Here is a 22,860-nt window from a genome sequence, read left to right on the forward strand (position 1 = left end):
TGATGTTAATTAGTCATTGTGTTGTCTTTTTTTTGGATTTTGCTCGATCTACCGATGGAGGAACACGCTAAAAGATCTCGACAAAAGAAGCAACATTGTCTTTAAGCCAGCTGAAAAAGGCGGAGAGAAAAGATCACTACATTAAGCAGACAGAGACACACCTTTGTGATTCAGATCATTCCTCAGCTACACTCCTCCATTCAGTCAAAATTATTAATGCCATTTCAGCAGGACATCTCGCTAATTCTGCACGCAACCTACATGCAGACAACCCTCACTGAAACTATTTCTCTCTTCTACTCAAAACACACACACACACACACACACACACACACACAAATCCAGGACACCCCAGATATCTGCTTGTCCCATAGAACTGACATCCTAGTTTTTAGTTGACATTTCCTATTGACTCGAGTCTATTGAGTGCAGTTTCTTTTATCTTGGTTTTTATACATTGAGGAAAATGTTACCTTTCATCATGTATTTAGAGCAAATGAATACTTATTTGGTTTTTGTTTACGCTGCATTGTTCAGCATTTCCCTGCATTTGTTAAATATGGGTTCTCTGGGTACACAACCATGTCTTAGGATTAGCACTAAACTGCTTCAGCTCTCATTCCAGGTTTTGCTCTCAGATAAGAGACGTCAGTAATGCCACTAAAACTGGACTTTCTCATGCAAACATCTTCAGAGGATTTGTTGACAAAAAAATCCTTTTAACAATTCACTGGACATGTATCCACACTGCTCCTTACGTATATTAATGACATTTTTGGCATTGCTGCTTGCTCTATTTGCTCATTTTCTTCCCCACATCACTTCAATCAGCCCTCGAATATACATGGAGTAATGCATACCCTGGCTAGGGCACGTCAAAGATGTCAAGAGATTCCTCTTTGAAAGTGAGACTGAAGTCTTCCACCAGAATATTTCTGTAACTATGGATTGCCTGACCGCTACACAATCCAATGCTAAGATGGAGAAAATTCCTTTGGCGTGAATTTATCATCCCACTAATAGAACAGTGGCTGAATTACACTTAAACCTTCAACATCCTCCAGAAATATCCTGAGACTGCTTTCCTTTTTTAAGAACCTCCACTCCTCTTCATAGATGGGACAAAACCATCAAAGACATGCCTGTAAGGAGTAAATTAACTATGGTTCTTCTATATTCAACTGTTCAAGATGCTCTACCTGTACATTTATTAACACATCCTCTAAAATCACAGCTCCTGAGTGATCAGCTTTTCATCACCCATCACTCCTCATGTATTACTACAGGAGTTTGTTGTCTTTCCTACAAGAGATGCAATCACCTATACATCAGAGAAACCAAGAGAAGACTGGCTGATCATTTTGTTGAGTACTTTTGTAAAATCAGAATTAAGGAGCACAGCATTAATGACAGCTGTTACATATATATTACATATTCACATATACATATTCATAAACTAAGTTATTATTTTATATGTGTAGCACATTATATTGGAGATGAAAATAAATAATGCAGACTTTCAGCTTTAATTTGAGGATATTTATATCTAAATTGGAGGAACGATGTAGGATTACTTGGTTGTAAATCCTTTGCGGTCAATAACTGCCTGAGGTCTGGAGCCCACAGACATCAGCAGATGCTGGGTTTCTTCTCTGGTGATGATCTGCCAGGTCTTTACTGCAGCTGTCTTCACTTCCTGCTTGTTCTCAGGGTGTTTTGTCTTCAGTTTTTCCTTCAGCAAGTGAAATGCAGCTCAGTTGGACTCAGCTCAGGTGACTGACTTGTCCAGAACATTTTTTTAAGGCAAAGAAGTGAAAAGTCTTGGATTGGTTTTGAAGTAAGCTTCAGGTCACTGTGCATCTGTGCAATCCAATGAGTTTTGAAGCATTTGGCTGGATGTGAGCAGATAATACAGCCACATACACTTCAGAACTCATCCTGCTGCTTTTGTCAGCAGTCACATCATCAATAAATACAAGTAAAACTCTTTCACTGGCAGTCACACGCCCACGCCATAACATGAGGTGGTACGCTTCAGATCATGCACAGTTCCTTTCCTTCTCCATACTCTTCTCTTCTCTTCCCATCATTCCAGGTCAAGTTGATCTCATCCTGTGGTAAAACCTCTGTATTTACTCTGATGAAGGCTTCTTTTGATTGTTGACTTTGACACAGATACACCTACCTCCTGAAGGATGTTCTTCACCTGGCCGACTGTTGTGAAGGGTTTTTCCTTCTTTCACCAGGGAATGAATTCTTCTTTCACCCACCTCAGTTGTTTTCCATGGTCTTCTGGGCCTTTTGGTGTTCCTGAGCTCAACAGTACCTTCTTTCTTTTAAAGAATGTACTAATTAGTTGATTTGGCCACAACTAATGTTTTCACTGTCTCTCTGATGGATTTGTTTTGATTTTTCAGCCTAATGATGGCTTGTATCACTGGCAGTATGCAAATAGCACACTTAATCAACTCTAGACCTTTTATCTGCTTAAGTGTAAGTGAAATAATGAGGGAATAACACACACCTGGCCATGGAACAGCTGAGCAGCCAATTGTCCAATTACTTTTGATCCATTAAAAAAAAGTGGGGAGCACATATATAAAGTGCTGTAATTCCTACACCGTTCACCCAGTTTGGATGTAAATACGCTGAATAACTGGTGGTGAAGAGTGCTGTCTAACGTGTCAGTCTGAAATCTCCCACATTTATTCAGAGGGTGAAGTTTAAGTTTCTCATCACCAACATACAGCTCACACGTGAATGTGTCAGACCCACTCACCCATCTGTGAAACCTTCTCAGACTCCATTCTTGCATCTGCTTTGTTGATGGTTCCTGTGTCAGAGTGCTTTCCATTCTCCTGCCCTCTTTCTGATAAAGTGAGTGATACAGAAACCATTTAAAATGAAACATTACAAAATCACAGTGGTGTGGTGAGTTTAACATTATTAGCTATGTAGTTAATCTTTAACAGTTCTTGTTTTAAAGAGGTACATTGCCTCACATAAAGTTCCTGAGGTTTAACTATGTACAAGACTTCTCAAAGAGTGTACTAAAAAAGTATAAAAAATGATTCCTATCCCAGGTCCCAGTCAGAGTGTGTGAGTGTATGTGTATGTGTATGCTATAACATTACACATACCTGGCTGATGTTTTGTTTGTGTGTTCGGTGCTCGCTGTAAGGTTAAAACATAGGAATATTTAATTTTGTTACGTTATGTATAAAAAGAATCAATGGTATATTTTTTGGACTTACCTGGAGGGAGGCATCTCCTAATGCTCCTGTACATTCATTCAACTCCACCTGCACATCCACTGGATCTGGAGTGGGTGGGGAGAACAGACCACAGAGGCTGGCTTACAACAAGAAACAATCAGACAGTGAAAGATGCATGTTTTTTTTTTATAACCATTACATAACATGACCCATTACTGACTGAATATTAGTGAGTACTGATTAGAGCTCTGAACCCTTAGAGACTCCATGTAGAACCCTACAGCAGAGTTTCTCTTCCACATGAGGTTCCAACTACAACCTCTTTAAGAGCTAAGAACTGTTAACCATCTAAAACCCTTAATGATCTCTCTTTACTAGAAGTGTCTGGTATATTTTATTCTGAAACTTTTAACTGTAAAACGTGTAACTAACACACTCAGTAACCTTGTGTGCCTACAGTACAGACGCCGAATTATTATCTGAATAAAGGAAATGTAAAACGTAACAATCAAGCTAAAGCTATTCACTGTGAATATAATTCATTTTAATTGTAAAGTTTTACTTCAAATCACTTAGGAATGAATCAGTTTATAACTGAATGCCAAAAATCTTGAAAAAATTGTTTCTGCTCTCACAGAAAAGAAGTCGTCCTGGATGTAAACTTAAAGTGCATTCTACACTACATCAAAAAAAGCGTCCACTACACAACACAGCAGCATAAGAAATACTCAACAGTAAATAAAACCAACCTTTAAAACTGAATTATGAACTTATGGAATTCGGACCTCTTTAGTAAAAAATTGCTTGTGTCTAAACAGTAGTGATAGAAACGTTATTTAGTACAGCAGTATGCAGTTTAGGACTGAGTGATTGAGGATAATTATCTACTGCTGGTGAAGTGTTAAGGGAATAAAAACACATCAGTGTGACTAACAGTTACTGAGTACCAGGTGAAAGAGTAAAACCCCTCAGATGCCCCGCTGTAATCTCAAAGCCACGTGTCTATCTGCAACAGAGATGCTTCCACTCATCAACCAGGCCAACAGATGTGAAACACATCTCCTGTTAGTCACTACCCAGGTGTGATGACGTTTGACACATCTGAGCCAGTATGTGACATATATGTACATATATTTCCTGCCAATTCCAACCAGACCCCTGACACAGCGCTGACCGAGTTACTGTTACAGGACTGTCAGGGCATCTCAGAGCGGCTCAGGAACATCACATTAACCCCACTGATTCCATCAATACTCAAACATGCTGCTCAATATTGATCATTGCTGTATTCCAGAAAGCTGGGGTTTAAGCCATCAACACACACACACACACACACACACACACACACACAGGCTAATAATAATCCAAAAATGATCTGTCCCAGCATAACTGAAGTCCCCCATCTGCCCACGTGTGAGAAACTACTTATAACAACTGAATCTGAATTTAGTTATGAATTAGCAAAATAAAATTCAATAAAAATCAATTAACTTTGATTACAACAGTACATCGTATGGTTCATAGTAATACTTGAAATTAGCACATGTTTAAGAACGCTTCATTCATAGAACAGAAATGGGAAAACACTCGATTTATAAAAGTCTTGAATATTTACCCCACTTCCTGCCCTTTAAGCCCTGACATGAACACAAACATGAGTTAAAATGGATCCATGGCTGCTTCTGATGCCCTTGTGTGGCCGGACAGGGAAGCAGATGGCTGGGACGCACCTGTGGCCAAAAAGAAGGACTCAAGGGTTCTTTCAGGAAGAGGGGGAGGCGAGTCTTCACTCTTGTCACTGTCTGGAGCACACAAGATCACGGTTACCGATAGCTCATACACACTCATACACACGTTAGAGTGCTTTGCGATAGGAAAAGGAGCCCGCAGAACCACACGCAGCCCAGCCACTGACCAAAACTGGCCTGAGCCAAAGCCCAGCGGCACATACACGCTGTTTCAAATGCTGCAGCATTTGATTCTAAAAATGAATTCCATGTTCAGAGTTCGGATAATCTGACATGAAATGTCTGTATCCCTGGAAACACATTGCCTGAATAGAAATAAATAAATAAATAAAAATAATCACAAATGGGGATATAGATTTTTGTGAGTCCTGTACTGTACAAAAATCAATACATTTAATTTATATATCTCTTTTTTACTCTCTAATTTACTTTATATTCAAATACTGCTTTCGGCTTCCAAGCTCCATAGAGTTACTGCGTCTTCCACCAAAGCAGAAGACGACGCTGAAGAAAACAGTGATTCTGTCTGGATTTAGTACGAAACACAGACCAGAGGAGAGTTCAACACCCGGTCAACACGACAAAAGGAGCCGACCTGAGCTAAGACATCTAATTAATGTCTGCTAGCAAATGCTGGTCCTCACCCATGTAGTACTAGTAAGATGGCTAGTAATGTCACTAACACAAAGGTAGAGAATCATGCAACATTGCTAGCTAACATTATAGCAGCTACTCGATAATTTCAGTTATTTGGAGTAATCAGAGTTTTTCGCAGTATTCAAATGTCGCTACTGAGCCGTCGCCGTTAGACGCGAGTAGGCATGTTTACAGCAGCTGAACTGAGGGGTAAATGTTTTATTTTGACCGGAGCGTCCCTTTAACTTTCACTGCTTATAAGATACTGGCATTCAGAAAGGTTCGAATCTGTGTTTCCACATGAATGGTTAAGTTTCAAACAAAAGCAGTGTTGTGGTCAAATCTCTTTTTTTTTTATTTAAAAAGTTTGAAAAATGTGATTTGACCACAACAGTGTTTTTAAAATGTTTCTAAAATGTTTCTAAAATTTCTAACAGTTTCTAAAATTTTAACAAGCAATGCCAAACAACATTAATTTTTTGTTTTTTAAAAATATATAACCCAATCGGGCAATGTTTCCTCAGAGATACAAACTGTGAAATTAAAAATAAAGATCATAATTAAAAAAAAAGGGGTTAATATCCCATTTATTACAGAGCACAAAGACTCCGTATGTCAGCTAGGAAACAGGTTAGCTACTTGACAAGCTGGCTTGAATAAAAGCAGAGTTATAATCACAAGAGGATGAACACCCACTTCCTCTCATTTCATCAAGCCATAAATCCACAGCCACAGCACATGCAGTCAATCCGATCCACCATCAGCCCGCAATCATCTCTCCAAACTCCAAATCAGCTCTCTTTGAATTCTGACATCTTAAATGCATAGAACATGGAGAAAAGAGCAGCCACTTTTTAAAAAAGCAGGACAGGAATGTGTCTGACACCAACAGATTAAAAAACAAAACAAAACAGTAGAACGAGCGAGTAGCAAGCGAGTAAAAAGCAAAAAGATGCTCCGAGGAAGGTACTGCAGTTCAGTCAGGTGTGGACAGACTGGCAGTCATTCATGCTCTGCCACACACACACACACACATACACACATACACACACACACACACACACACACACACACACACACACACACACACAAAACAGGAAATCATCAGCAGAACTGATTAATTATAGCAGAGCTCTTCAGAGCAGCTCTTCCACTCCATTTCATCAACACATTTCTGCTTTACAGCGTCTCGGTGAGGAGGAGAGGTCTCAGGCATGTCGAACACTTCCGTCTAATTAAAATAACCATATCTGGGCCTCTGCTCTTTTCACTTCTCTCTACACTCGAACAGATGGCTGTCTAAACTACAATCTGATGAGGTTTTCAGGCGTGATTATCAAAATAACAGAAAATGTAGCAGGAAACTGAACACAGCACTACATTTACTTTCATGTTTACAGCTATTGTGTGATTTCTGTCAGAAAAATCATCTTTATAACAGTGCTGCAGCTATTTTTTTAAATAATAAATGACTTAACATTATAAACTAAATTCAGAATCCTTTGTAATTATAAATGTAGAAAATTACAAAAAAGGAAGTCAAATCAAGGTATTTATCAGATATCAAATTTGAAAAGTTCCCAAAGTTCATTCAAATATATTGATATATTTAAAAGTGTGAAAAAGCCCTGAGATAAGTGATTAGTGAAGTAAGTGAAGTAAGCAAAATTTGGAACTACATTTTCAATAGACTTTCTTGAAAGACCCCAAGCCTTTTCAATGACGGCTAAAATACACTCTCAGAAAAGAAAAGAAAAAAAAAAATGGGGGGAAAAAAAAATTTTTTTTCAAGGACTGCCAGTGGATTCTTTGCATCGCTCAGGGTTCTTACCCAGGAGCAAACTCATTTTGGGTGGTTCTGTTGACCCTCACTATATAACTCTGTGCCAATGTTGACAAAGAAGCAGCGTTCATAGCAACCCTGCCAACTCTGGTCCAAGAGAAAGGCTGACTAAAGCAGCCTTAAAATAAAAGCCATAAAATTGGCAAGGTGGATTTAAAGGTCTGGCTCAATCCTACAGATCAACAACCCTGGGTTCTCTTAAGGATTATAGATTTGACCAGTTTTTTTTCTAAGACCATACACACACTGCTTCATTACTGCTAACTACTACAATCTTTATATTTTACTCAACAGATGACCTCAGCTAGCATTTCTTTGAATTTTGAAGGAACCCTTAGGGTGTGTTGAAAGTTTTGAGCCACTGAGCTTCTTTGTAGTAGCTTAAATTTAGAAATGAAATTAATTTTACCCAATTTTTAAAACTATATCCCATTTATAGCAGATTAATATCCCCTGCATTGTGCACATTTACAGCACTACCGACACGTCTCCTGTAGTGTACTCCACCCTGCCAGAAAACTCTCTCCATTATAGTGTTTATGTTTTTGTGATTAAGTGAATAAAGCATCAACAAAACCATCAATCATTTTTTATAATTGACATTTTTAAAGAAAATGTCCTAGATTTGGCAATCCTAATCAGCGTCCCTCAACCTCACCCAAGATCAGTCACAAGACGCCACATGCACAAAAAGCACCAGGCTTCGTGATTAGTGAGACTTTGCCTGTTTCCATTGAGAGATAACAGATCTGGTCCTGATGGCTTCATCTGGACCTGATGGAAACAACATGGACATTATGCTGAAGACAAACGTCCTACAGTTTAGGCTTTCAGGATTTCATTCTGTATTTTATCGCAGGAATAGTAGTTATTTTGTTATCTAAAGGGTTTTTTTAAGGCTAATTGTAACTGCATTTCTGAGAAGTTGGGAAAGTGCTGTGTGATACCAGGAGCTATTATGTGCATATTCTGAAGAGATGCAATGAGATGACTTTCAGAAAACAGCCCAAAACAAGCAGTTATGTACTAAACTCATATTCACCTGTAGCACCATGCTGCCTGTGCTGATCATATTATCTGCTCTGTTTAAACACTGTATGCATGTACTTTGATTTGGTTGTGACAAACACTACATGACATGCTGAGGGAGCGCTACAGAAATGTACTTTATTTTATAAACCATACTTTATATGGATAAACTTTATAAGATGCTTTCATTAAAAATGCATTTTATTTATTCATCTTTTCTGAGAAATTAACACCTCCTGTTTCTAATTTGGCTAGAGCATGAACATATGGAGCTGAAACTTTTTTGGCAATACTTATACAATTGTTGAACTTCTGGTTTCTATTTAAGTTCTCACATGCACATTTTGAAATTCATAAAAGTGGATTGCTGCTTGGCCTGTGGTGTACAGGCTCTGTGCGAATACACACACACAGCTGCCCCTTTTCACTGTTACCCGAGGTGCCATAAAAACGAAAGTAAGAGAAACAGAGGAGTAGCAGGTGGAAACAGAGCAAAGGCAACAAAAAGATGAACAGCTGGAACAGAATTCCAAGTATCACACAGAAAACTGAAAACTGGAAAAGAAAACTGAAAGAAGAGCTAAAAATATATATAGGAATGTGAGTTTTGTAATTCCAAGGAAACAGCTGGATTAAACACAGTTGCTTATGTTGTAGGTTTTCAGGGTCACCTCAGTGCAGTAGGCCCCGGGTGTCTTTTTGCTTGTCTTTTCCCCAGATCCCACCCCAGATAAGACACACACTAGCAAAGGTTAGCTTTCAGCACTCTGACATACCTGTCTCTGCATCTGCCTTTGAGCAAACACCAACTATGGACATTGAGGTAACCTTCCTGGGGACGTTGTCATCATGGGGTGCTGCTGAAACTTTGCCGGTCGCTGTGGACACACTAGATTGGGAATCAGTGTGATGGGAAACGTGCAGGGAGTCCTCTCCCTCCTCAGGCTCTGGGTCCGAGTTGTCCGAGTGCAGTGGGTTGGTGAAGCTCAGAGCGGTCCTGAGGGGAGCATCCGCACCCTCGAGAGTGGGGCCAGAGGTCAGGCTGGAGGCAGGCGTGGGGTTTGTAGAGCGTGTCCAGACCACCTGGCCTTTGTTGGCGCGCAGAGGCAAGTGGTCAGGGCGGGGCACGTTTTCCGAATCCTGTGACAGAGAGCTGTTACTGGTGCGCACTTTGAAAGCATGCGTTCGTTGCAGTGCACTACTGCTCTCGAAACTACGTGGTCCCTCCTGCAAGGGCACTTTCTTGATCTCCACACTCAGAGGGGTGTGTTTATTGGACTCCGGAGGGGAAGGGGCAGGCACAGAGGCAGGCATGGTGGGCACTCCCTGGGGGCCTCCACTGTAGTTCTCATTGAGGTCAGGTTCGTGTTCAGAAGCCAGCAAGTGCAGCACGGGTTTGGGGTGGTAGCGATCGTTCTCCTGGCGCACATCACTCACCGTGGGGAATGCTGAAGGTGGTGATGGAGTGAGGATGGGTGGCACTGGCCGAGGCTCAGGGGCCTGCAGGATTTCCTCTTGGACTTCACCCTCAACCTGAGAACTAAGACAAAGAGCAGGAAACAGAGTGACCACAAGGTGGCAGACTACATTCACTCTTGAGACGTTCAAGCTCCAGTATTTATTCTCATACATAGTTATGATTAGAGATGGCACTGATCTGATGCCCAGTATAACTATCAGGCTGATACTCGCAAAAAAATGATGGATTGGACATCTGTGAAAAAAAACATCTGATATCAAATCCTGCAACATATGGCAAAGATTGGAACTGAATTTGGAAAATAAATTTATTTTTGAAACTAGAAATATATAATATATACAAAGAGACTTGACTGTTTTTGTCTTCGGTTAGGATTGAGTTTATTATGTTTATACGTAATTATATTTACAATGTAAGTGATTTTTGTGTTAAGAGTTAAACTGGGAAGTGCTTCAGTTAAAAAAAAACCTTTTTAAGCTTAGTAGGCATTATGGGATGGATATCGATACTGACTGATACTCATAGCTTCAGTACTTGTATCGAAAAAGAAAAAGTGGTATTGTGCTAGTTCTAATATTAATGAATAAAATTGAATTTGAAATAGTTTTACCATGGCATTTTAAACCACTTAATTGATGATGGACACACCAATTTAATCACTGCTATTATAACAATGGCACACTGTACCAATTTTAAAAGTAATTTCATTCTTTATTGAAATGTCTTGACTTCAAACAGAATTGTGTGTCCAATCCCCACCACTGATAACACATATATGCACAAACACACTAAGGCTTCACTGTAATCTCCCTCATAGCTTGAGAGAGGGAGGATGTGGTTGTGAACCCTGCGAGAGGCACCTAACTACTGCCATGTTTGTGAGTGAACAGAGCGGATCTGTGTGCTATATGCTTAGCAAGAACGGAAGACAAATGTGAAGCAAGGCAGTGCCTTAGAGGCAGGTCAGGATCGTTAATGTCACTGGAACTCATTAGTAACTCACACAGAGACACTGCCTTTCATCACTGCAATGGTTTGCTAAGTGTCAGGGCTAACTGCTGCTCTAAGTACTTACTACACATCTTCCTCTAACTATCCAATGCACAGAGACGTACAGAGCTGTTAGTTCACAGGCTATGATAAAGCAATTGTTTCTCTCTCTCTCTCTCTCTATCTCTCTCTCTATCATGAAGCATCACAGTACATAAACCTGCTGCAAAACTCCTACAATATCATAGGCTCTGTATGAAGTACACACAATTACATAAACAATTCTGCACACACACACACACACACACACACACCCCTTTGTCTTATGCTGCATTCTAGTAAAAAGTCACAGCTCGTAATTTTTGACCTCCAACTAGAAAAAAACAAAACAAAAGAAAACACCCCCTCAACTCAGAATTCCTACTCTGGAGTTCAGGTCATTCTCCTCAACCCCGAGTTCAGCAAGTGACATCAAGTCAACATGGCCGCTCACAGCATGAACAGTAAACAAAGGATCTTTAAATGATTTATACTGTATATACAAGTATTTACATTAGATTAAGCAACAGACAGACATTTTTGCTTGTTAAATCTATAACACCGACTGTTTTGAGGAGGAAAATATACAACACTCATCACAGTTAGCTGCTAGTTTGTTGCTAACAAAAGACAAACATGGAGGCATGTGTGATTTTTCTCCCAGTCTGGAGCACAAACACAGAGAGGTTGAAAATGACATCATTCTGAGCTCCGACTTCCCACTTCTGAGGCAAGTCGAATGCAGCGTTACTCTCCTTGTGAGGACCTTCCACTCTACAGCAGGAACAACAATCCCCCAAGGCAAAGTTCCACTTTTGTACTTTGTACTGCGACATGAATTTCAATTTATGACTGTATGCACACACACACGCGCGCGCACAAACACACGCGTGCGCACACTCACACACACAGCTTTGTTCCGTTATAAACCTCAAAAACTTTACAGGGAACATTACAGTTACATGAAACATGTTTATAAGTACAGTCACTCTGAAACTAGTAGAAATGAGGGGAGTAGAGAAAGAAGCAACACTGTGTGAAACAATGGCTCTTGTCTTTGTGTGTCATTGAGCTCAGTAAGCTCCATCAACTGTCCCCAACAAACACTCCAAACAAGACGACACGCGACACATGAGCACTATGTTAATCTACACCCACAACATACCACTAAACCACCGTTAATCTACACCCACACCCTCACACACAACATACCACTAAACCACCGTTAATCTACACCCTCACCCTCACACACAACATACCACTAAACCACCGTTAATCTACACCCAGACCCTCACACGCAACATACCACTAAACCACCGTTAATCTACACCCACACCCTCACACACAACATACCACTAAACCACTGTTAATCTACACCCACACCCTCACACACAACATACCACTAAACCACCATTAATCTACACCCACACCCTCACACACAACATACCACTAAACCACCATTAATCTATACTCACACCCTCACACACAACATACCACTAAACCACCATTAATCTATACTCACACCCTCACACGCAACATACCACTAAACCACCGTTAATCTACACCCACACCCTCACACGCAACATACCACTAAACCACCGTTAATCTACACCCACACCCTCACACGCGAACATACCACTAAACCACCGTTAATCTACACCCACACCCTCACATGCAACATACCACTAAACCACCGTTAATCTACACCCACACCCTCACACGCACCATACCACTAAACCACCGTTAATCTACACCCACACCCTCACACACAACATACCACTAAACCACCGTTAATCTACACCCACACCCTCACACACAACATACCACTAAACCACCGTTAATCTACACCCACACCCTCACACGCAACATACCACTAAACCACCGTTAATCTACACTCACACCCTCACACGCAACATACCACTAAACCACCGTTAATCTACACCCACACCCACACCCTCACACGCACCATACCACTAAACCACCGTTAATCTACACCCACACCCTCACACGCACCATACCACTAAACCACCGTTAATCTACACCCACACCCTCACACGCACCATACCACTAAACCACCGTTAATCTACACTCACACCCTCACACGCAACATACCACTAAACCACCGTTAATCTACACCCACACCCTCACACGCACCATACCACTAAACCACCGTTAATCTACACTCACACCCTCACACACGCACCATACCACTAAACCACCGTTAATCTACACTCACACCCTCACACACTCAACATACCACTAAACCACCGTTAATCTACACCCACACCCTCACACGCAGCATACCACTAAACCACCGTTAATCTACACCCACACCCTCACACACAACATATCACTAAACCACCGTTAATCTACACCCACACCCTCACACACAACATACCACTAAACCACCGTTAATCTACACCCACACCCTCACACGCAGCATACCACTAAACCACCGTTAATCTACACCCACACCCTCACACACAACATATCACTAAACCACCGTTAATCTACACCCACACCCTCACACGCAACATACCACTAAACCACCATTAATCTACACCCACACCCTCACACACAACATATCACTAAACCACCGTTAATCTACACCCACACCCTCACACACAACATACCACTAAACCACCGTTAATCTACACCCACACCCTCACACGCAGCATACCACTAAACCACCGTTAATCTACACCCACACCCTCACACGCAGCATACCACTAAACCACCGTTAATCTACACCCACACCCTCACACACAACATATCACTAAACCACCGTTAATCTACACCCACACCCTCACACACAACATACCACTAAACCACCATTAATCTACACCCACACCCTCACACACAACATACCACTAAACCACCGTTAATCTACACCCACACCCTCACACACAACATATCACTAAACCACCGTTAATCTACACCCACACCCTCACACGCAACATACCACTAAACCACCTCAAACCACTGTATGTACGTCATACTTCACAGCAACCATACCTTCTGTTACACATTTCGTACTGTGGTCTGTAAAGATAAGTAAACCCATAACGCTATTGAGCATGGAAGTATGGTGTTGGTGAGTGTTACCTCCGAATGCGTGGTGGTTTGGGTGGAGGTGTGTCCCATTGGTCCTCATCTGAATTCTGGCTGGGTTTTTCCGGACTGCCTTCATCCTGGGGTAGTGGGCAGGTACACACGAAAGCCCCACGGAGACACACACAGAAAAGGCAATTAAAACAGTGGGTCAGAAGGTTGCTCGAGCGCTGTCAAATGTACAGAATGACAGTTTATGGCGCTGGTCCATTCTGAAGCGATAAACCTAGAGTGCCAATCCAAACCAAGGTGATGAAAAGCATTTACTGTAAACGCTCTTTCACAAGATTTCTTGCATTTTTTAAATTTAACAAGTAGAACTAGACACCACCGGCATCGACGGGGATGCCTCCGCTGCCAACAAGTCCAGCTTGTTACTAATTCGCATGCCTAAAATTCCCTTAAAGTACATTTCAAACAGGAATGAAGCTATTGAAGAAAAACTTTTTCAGATACTTGACCTTGCTGTGACCTTGACCCTGCTTGGATTCCAATTTTAAAATCTAAATCAGTTCATCTGCTGGATACAATGAGAATTCCATATTAAATGATCACTTCAGAATGGACCGAAGCTTATATATGGAAATAAATACAGATACACTCTGAAACACTAACACGAGCAAATAAGATTGTCTTCCAAATACACACTGCTTACTGACACATCTTTCAAAAAGTGAGGCACCAAGAACTTGTCTCAAAATGCTAGTGGAACAACTGGCTCCTTATCCAGCAGCGATCAGGAAAATGTGCAAAACGAACCAGATATACAATCAATATTCAGGAATGTGTACAGGAACAGCTGACCCTAGATCAGTGCAGAGATTGTGCGACTGTTATCAGCGTTAACCTCAGCAGAAGCTCACCTCACCTCACCTGACCTGCTTCATGTACACAGCACGTGGAGACGAGCGGAGACGAGCGGAGACGAGCGGAGACGAGCTCTCGTCCTATAATTTGATGGAACTCATTTGTAACACTGTTTAAACTCCATTTAACTATTCAGTGTGATAAACTGCACTTGCACTAATGCTCACGTACCATGATCATTTTCTTCCCTGACATATTTTGGCTCTGCATGTTTATAGCCACGAATAATCACATCTTGCTTATTTTCACGATTTCCTTTTTTTTTTTTTTTTTAAATAACATTTTTATTTTGCGACAAAACAAAAATTTCACAGCAGTCTGTCACAAAGGCAGCTAGTAGAGGAGTAACGATCAGACAATTTGGATCGATGCATCAATTTAAAATCTAACAGCTGAAATGAATCAAGGCAACAATCAATCAAACAGATTATTACTGATTATAAATATAATATGGATTATAAATTGAATATAAAGAATAGACAACTGGTATAAAAAAATATATTTTTAAACTAATCATTTTTTTAAAAACTGAAAATAATTGAAGAGTCTCTCACAGTGATTTGCCCATAACTCTGAAACTTTTAAAATAAACTACATCATCATTTGTGAATTAACCAGTCCTATCCCAGCTTCTGAATAAAGTTGGTCACATATCGATTGGATGTTACTAAACTGAATAATATCGTATCACAGCAGACTCAGTAGTACCGTAAAACATTGAATCGTTTCCTTATGAAACGGAAGTCTGAGGTTTACACCCCTGCAGTTGGCTAGTCTATTCTACACAGCCAGATTAAATGCACCACTGAGTTTGCTGGCTACATTATAATCTTCATACAGCAGGCCTGTTTGATAGGAAAATCTTTAGTTTGTTAATTTAAGCACTTATGACAGAACTATATCAATAGTTACTTTAAATACACTTACATAAGTTCAACTCTTACTGTGTGATAAGTCATAAATACAGACTCTGGCACTTCAGTCTAGCCGGAAAACACACAGTCCAAGGAGAGTTTCAGTGCATGTGTTCTTTTGGGCACATCTGGGATTAGATTTATTACAACTGCTCAACAATACGTTTCTGTATGCTGAAAGGGGAAAGTGTGTGTCTGAGTGACGCCATGGCCAGTGGCCCGAGTCATGATTACTGAACAGAGGCTGTGCGTGCGTGTTCTCAGTGCCAGATGTAGGTTGATTCTCAGGCTCTAAGGGCATTTTGGGAGCATTATGTCTGCAATTCTCTGCCTTACAAACAGGATGTTAGCCCTGGCTCTGGTCCAAGTGCTAACTGCTCCTCTTGCTACATTCACACACACACACACACACACACACACACACACACACACACACACACACACACAAAGTGTGTTAGGGTTTTTTTTTTTGGGTCTCTTCTCTTCCCTTGCTATTGTGAGTGTCCAGTTTTTTTCCTGAGCTGGAATTTAGGTATTTGAGTCATGCATGATTGCGAAGTGCCAAATGTATGCTGGACATCGAATGAATAGCGAAGTGTCGGCGCTCACCATGCCATCTGTTAGCTCTGAATTCGTAGGACTCTCCAACAGCAACAGCTGCTTCTCGAAAAGTTGGGCGATAGCTCTATGGACTAACTCATACTGCTCCTGTGAGAGAGAAAAGCACTCATGAGCACACAGTTTGGTTATATGTGTTTATATTTCTACAAGGCATTTGCTCACCTTTGTCTGAACTGCTGAGTGCCTCTGCGTCCGCATCTCCTGAATCAATTGAAAGACATTAAAATCCTCAGGAATTCTCTGTAAGGAAAGCAATTTGAGACAATGCGTGAGTGTAATGACCTGAAAAGGTAAAATACTGATGCAGTAGCTGGAAACACAGGCAAACAAGGTTACCCCAGTTTTCAGCAGGTTCCATGTATAGTCAATGGCACAAATGGCACCTGTTCTCCCACATCCAGCACTGCAAATCCAAGAGAAGAAAATCAGATTACAGTCACACTGACACGAGTGCATACTGACAATGTGTCCAGATCAAATTAGAGAAATCAAGTCTGTTAGTCTCAGCTTCTGGATGCAGAGTGTCCGATGTCTTTTGTACACTTTGCTGCAATAACCTATAAAATGTGTAATGGCTCTCTGCACTTTTGTGTACACACATCTCCGTGCACTGGGTTTCACCGGGACAACTAACTTTTGAACACTGCGAAGCAATGAGCATCTGGTCACTGGACTGAAAAAAAGCACACCAAATTCCATCTTTAAATGTTATTTTATGTGAAACACTCAGTGTAGAGTTAACGAGAACATATCAAACTCAGCAGAGACAGAGGTCTGGCTTTGAGGACCACAAGACTGCTAGCATCTCAACAACGCAATGCAGCAGTAAAGTCCATAGCCATTTTGTTACCACTTTTCTTGTTTCAAGCTACACTGTATGGCCAAAAGTATGTGGACACCTGACCATCACACCCATATGTGCTTCTTCCCCAAACAGTTGTCACAATTGTACAGAATGTCTCTGTGTGCTGTAGCATTACAGTTTCCCTTCACTGGAACTAAGAGGCTCAAACCTGTTCCAGCATGACAATGCCCCTGTGCACAAAGCGAGCTCCATGAAGACATATCCAGAATAGTCATTTAATGCATGTGTGTCTTCAGTCTGATCAGAAGATCCATCCATGTGGCTTCAAATGGGCCAATAACAACTTGCCCAAAGGTACAGCCTGACTGCAATTAATTATAGCCTCTGATCAAAGGTATTGAAAAGGGCCAAGAATGCTATTTAGAGCCCCTATTCTCTCTCTCTCTCCCCCTCCCTCACACACACACACACACACACACACACACACACACTCCTATGTGAGCAAGGAAGCATTAAGAGTCAGACATGATGTCACCCTTCAGTCTTGCCAAATCAATGGCAGCCCACAGAGAATCAAGGAGCAGGCACGTTCTTCATAAACATCAGTGCAATATGGATAGTAAAAGTGCTTAAGACTGTGGCTACTGCTCTGTATCTTATAATATCCCAAATCAGGCAAACACAGCAGTAAAGTTCTGTATCAGGCTGCTGGAAGGTGGAGTTAAAATTCCAGGCCAGAGAATGACTTCTGAAGCCATGAGCGAGACAGTTAACCCTCGACTGCTGCTGTCTGGGCTCACTTTGGACATCCAAAATAAATGAAGGTATGAAAGTGAGTAAAGCACACCGTACCTGCAGTGTACACAGACAGGAACCTCGTCATGCTCCTGGTACTCCCTCATCAGTGCAATCATGTCCAATATCGAGTCAAATGATGAGGGAACATCATGGTCTGGCCAGTTGATGTAATGGAATTGGGTTATTCTACGAGTCTCCTAAAGAAAAACGGAAGATAAATAGGGAGAAGGAGCAGATGATGGATCTGATGATATCGTAATGGGAATACAGATCTCAATAAAGTGAAGGAGGGAAGATACTCACATTGTCAAACTCAACTGTTAGGCTACGAATGTAATAGTCAGTTCGAGCTTGTTCTGATTCCTAAAAATAAACAAAAGAAGAATTAACCATGATTTCCTTGACTCATTTAAAGCCCAAAGGAAATATGAAGTACAAAGAATAAATTTGGTGACTTTCCGACATTTACGTTTACTCTACAATATCACAGCTTTTGATGCAGATTAGAAAGGGCTAATCTTGAGTAAAGCTTGATGATCGAGCATGCAGATTAGAAAACTAGGTCATTCTCAAAAATACTGTCAGATAGGGCTAATAGTAAATCCAACTGATATGTGAACAGTGTTCTTATGTAACTTAAAGCCAGTAAAAAAAAAATGGCTTATTCTATATATTCTATTATTTTTGTTTTTAATTTCATTCTGCCTTTAACAAAATTAAGTCAAAGAAGAAAATGAAAACCAACATTCTGCAGAGTGGAGCATGCTGGGAAATGTATGCAGGAAGCAGCAACTCACACAGGAGATCCTGAAAGGGCCAAAGGACATGGGCTCATCTCCAAACTGGGGATAGTACCGCTCACATTTTTTCTGCAGTCAGGAAACAGATGGTGCTCTTTAAAATAAACACCCCTAAATATGATGCTCACTAGCTAAACTGCACTCTATAAAAGCCTGATCAGTTTTTGTCTAAATTAACCACACAGACCACACTAAAGCTTTATAAAGTTGCAGAGCTCCTGGAGAAAGACTCGTGTTCATTCTGTCACATAATCAAAATTTAGTATTCAGCAGCACCACTTTCTTCCATACAGTGAACACTCTGGTACACAAACACACCAAAGTGTGTTAAAAAGCATGGATGATCACTCTTACCCTGCCCATCTCAAACTCTCGACATGCCATAACAATGACCTGCAGAGCAAAGCAGAGTGGATTAATACACTTTACATTTAAAATCAAAATATTCACTCAGTCCAGAAAGTATTCAGAGCCCTTCAGTTGCGCACACTTTACTGTGTTTACTTTTTTGGTCATTAATATATATATATATATATATACACACACACACACACACACACACACACACACACTAACTGATAATAAAAAGCAAACAATTTGTAGACATTTTTGCAAATCTACTAAAAATCTAAACAGAAATCTCTCACTTAGGTAAGTATTCAGATCCTTTATTCAGTACTTAGTAAGAGCATCTTTGGTAGAAATTACTGCTTCGAGTCTTCCTGGGTAAGTTTCTATAATCTTTAAGTCTATAATCTTTGAGTTCCTTGATCAAGGGTCTGAATACTTAGCTAAATGAGATATTTCAGTTTTTGATTTAAAAACAGGGGAAAAATGTTAAAAACACGTTTTCACCTGCTATTGTGGGTTATTGTGTGTAGACTGATGGCCAAAAAAGTCAAGTCAATCCATTTAAAAATAAATCTATAATGCAATCAAGCATGCACAAAGCAGACGGTCTGAATTCCCTCCGAGTCCACAGCACACTCACTTACAGATTTGTGAACAACATTCTCCTCAATAACGATGTGTTGGTACAGTATAATTTCTGTACTATGTTTCATACATCGGCTATGATGCAGCTCCATGGCGAGAGCTAATATCATTATAGCACTGCACTGCTGAAAACTTGATTCTGATTAGCACATTCAGGCAAAGCTTATTTTTGCTGTACTTAACATGCATGATATCGAGACATCATCGTACTGTATCTCCTCACAATCAGTTTAAATTTTGTGCATCACTGTGCAAACTAGTAACATCTCAGTCACAGGAAGTTGTATGGCAGACATTGTACATAATCTAAGCCTAATGATAAATGGAATAAGAGTCAATTAAAAAAAACATTTCCATGTTTTCTGTTAGGTGACATTACGGTCTCGGATGTCAGCACTTTGGAACAAACATTATCACTAAGTTTTCAACCATGGAGTCTTCAGGACAGGGGAGTTTACATGTTGTGGTTCCTTGTTAAAATGACAAGCTGAGGGTTTTTTTGTCTTATTAACTTCAAGAGCGAGAAAAAATAGATGCCGGTGAGGAAATGACTGTTTATTGCTGCTATAACTTACGTGAGAGCAAGAACTAACTTGTCTCTCAGACGTTCCATAACATTAAATGTAACTATAAACAGTTAAAAAGTGCAATCAATAAATTAATCATTGTAATCGCTGGTAAATCACTGTGGTATCAGAGGAATAACGCCCAGTGGGCCGTGCTGTTACAGGAAAACAATCATTTTTCTGTAACAGCACAGTCCATTAGGTGTTATTCTTTATGTAACTCATTGTCAGCACATGGGAATGGACACAATGAAAGCAGTCTCTGACTGCTGGGTGGTCAAAACAAAACCGAATTTACTCACTGCGACATTGTACTCCCAGATCATTCTCCAGAAGTCGAGGACAGTGTTGGGCAACGGGCCCTGTGTGGCAATGTAGGCCTCACTCCCATCCACTCCCTGTACACAAACCACCAGAGAGAAGGAGACATTAAAAACACAGAAATATATATATGAACAGTATTTTTATGAACAGTATTTTTATGAACAGTATTTTTATGAACAGTTCTCATTCCTATGTCATTGCTACCTACTTCTGAATTTGACTCATGAATTCTGTAAATGCTGTAAAATGGCATTTCCACCAAAAGCATCAACACAGTTTGTACAGAGAAGTAGCAAATTAAAGGAAAAGCCAATATAAAGTGTCTTGGTCAGGTGTTGGACCAATGCATGCCTGCAGCACAGATTCTACCCCTCTCTGCAGATGCACTGGAGGATGAAGATAATGGTTCCAGAAGATAATGATGGATGGGAATATCGCCATCTTGGAAGAGATCACTCCCACAACAGAGCCACCCATTTTCATCCTTTATTCTGTCAGCCGTCTGTATGTAATTCTTAGGTCTTGACTGATATATTGGTTGATACAAATTGGCTGATATTACTGTTGCATGGACACATCAGTATCTACAGACAGTGTGCCAATAAAGCTCAGCTCACACCTGCGCTCAGGGAAAACTGCATTCAAGAACTCACATAATCTGCTTACGAATCTCACAACACTTTCTATAATCTCACAACCCTTTCTATAACCTCACAACCCTTTCTATAACCCTTTCTATAGATGTTTAAACCCTATGAATTCAGCTTCAGTTCAGCAGCTCTTCTCGATCCGATAAACACTTGATGAGACAGACCCACAGAACTCTAAAAAAGTCAAATGGAATTGAATATTTATTTCAATATTAATTAAATATATATTTTTTTATTATTCCTTTAGATTCCAGTCAGTTTGTAATAATTTTTAAAAATTAAATAAAACTGTATCATGATATCAAGAAAAGCATATTGCAACATAATTTATGGCGATCTCGATATTATTTAGTTATATCGCCCAGCGCTAGCACTGAGGCAGCTACTTTAACCAAAGCTAGCTGTTAAGATACAATCCATATAAAGTTCCTCGACACTGGCTGCACAGGAAACAGCGATGATGCTCCAAACAACCAACATAATAAACGATTTTAATGATCAGGTAGCGAACTTGCTCTGTCAGTACACCAGCTTCACGACAGCCCTGATTAACTGTGCTGATTTTATTAACATGAAATTTTATTTTAAAAACATTACCACTTACTGATTTGCTATGTCGTATTTGTGTGGTATATGATCTTACCTTGTACTTTATCATAGCACAAATTTGGTTACACAAACCCAACCTAAATACACAAGTACGTCTCCTCATCTAGTCATGCGTTAAAAAAAGAAGTCAACTCTGCATTATTGTGCTGCATGAATCAGCGTGCAATGAGGTGTGAGATCAAATATTTCCACTGTAGTGTGTGGGTGTGTGTGTGTGGGTGTGTGGGTGTGTGTGTGTGGGTGTGTGGGTATGTGGGTGTGTGGGTGTGTGCGTACACAAGTATCTGTTTTTCACTCAAGAAATTAACAATTCTCACACACATAGAAATACAGACACAAACTCCTTTTACCTTAATGAAGTTTGCGTTGATGTAATCCGTGTCCTGATTGGATGTTTTTAATGTCACTTTCACTCGACTGTGGTCAACTAAAGGGGGAGAAAGTGAAAATGTGAAAACAGCACAGCTGAAACACACACCAACTTACCTTGCAACCTTGTGCACAGAGCTGCATCTCTCTGTTGGATCGCCACAAAAATAATCATTTAATTCATTTAAAAAATGTTGTAAAAAAATGTATGTGTGCATTTCTTCATTTTAAATGATCATACACCATCATTATTAAAAAATGTTCTCAGAAAATTATAGACATTATAATGAAACGCTGCTTAAGTTATGTTCTGCAAATTGCTATTAGTTGTTCTAATTTGCGAACGAAAAATTACTTCTTTCCCAGCAGTCCTGTTTTTTTTTTTATTTATTTTTTTATTTCTAGGGTATAGAGGTAGAGTTAACAATTATTCAGCAAATAAATAAATAA

General features: G+C 40.2%; 1 protein-coding gene across 7 annotated transcripts in view; it reads right to left on the reverse strand.

Moving 5' to 3' along the window:
* The window catches only part of ptpn12 (protein tyrosine phosphatase non-receptor type 12), a 48,149-nt gene that overhangs the window by 1,229 nt on the left and 24,060 nt on the right, over window positions 1-22,860 (reverse strand). The window contains exons 3-18 of one of the 7 annotated variants that reach the window (XM_053237256.1): window positions 22,392-22,468; window positions 20,761-20,856; window positions 19,251-19,289; window positions 18,894-18,965; window positions 18,400-18,459; window positions 18,151-18,293; window positions 16,830-16,896; window positions 16,656-16,733; window positions 16,482-16,580; window positions 14,086-14,171; window positions 9,248-10,011; window positions 8,167-8,216; window positions 4,831-5,017; window positions 3,255-3,319; window positions 3,141-3,174; window positions 2,780-2,869 (exon numbers count right to left, since the gene is read on the reverse strand). In XM_053237256.1, coding sequence (XP_053093231.1) covers window positions 2,780-2,869; window positions 3,141-3,174; window positions 3,255-3,319; window positions 4,831-5,017; window positions 8,167-8,216; window positions 9,248-10,011; window positions 14,086-14,171; window positions 16,482-16,580; window positions 16,656-16,733; window positions 16,830-16,896; window positions 18,151-18,293; window positions 18,400-18,459; window positions 18,894-18,965; window positions 19,251-19,289; window positions 20,761-20,856; window positions 22,392-22,468 — 2,007 coding nt within the window. Of the gene's footprint in view, window positions 1-2,779; window positions 2,870-3,140; window positions 3,175-3,254; window positions 3,320-4,830; window positions 6,415-8,166; window positions 8,217-9,247; window positions 10,012-14,085; window positions 14,172-16,481; window positions 16,581-16,655; window positions 16,734-16,829; window positions 16,897-18,150; window positions 18,294-18,399; window positions 18,460-18,893; window positions 18,966-19,250; window positions 19,290-20,760; window positions 20,857-22,391; window positions 22,469-22,860 lie in introns of those variants that run through there. The other 6 variants (XR_008302380.1, XM_026919239.3, XM_026919240.3 and 3 more) reach the window with 6 other exon arrangements.

The sequence above is a fragment of the Pangasianodon hypophthalmus genome, chromosome 9, assembly GCF_027358585.1.
Source record: "Pangasianodon hypophthalmus isolate fPanHyp1 chromosome 9, fPanHyp1.pri, whole genome shotgun sequence".
NCBI classification, from domain to species: domain Eukaryota; kingdom Metazoa; phylum Chordata; class Actinopteri; order Siluriformes; family Pangasiidae; genus Pangasianodon; species Pangasianodon hypophthalmus.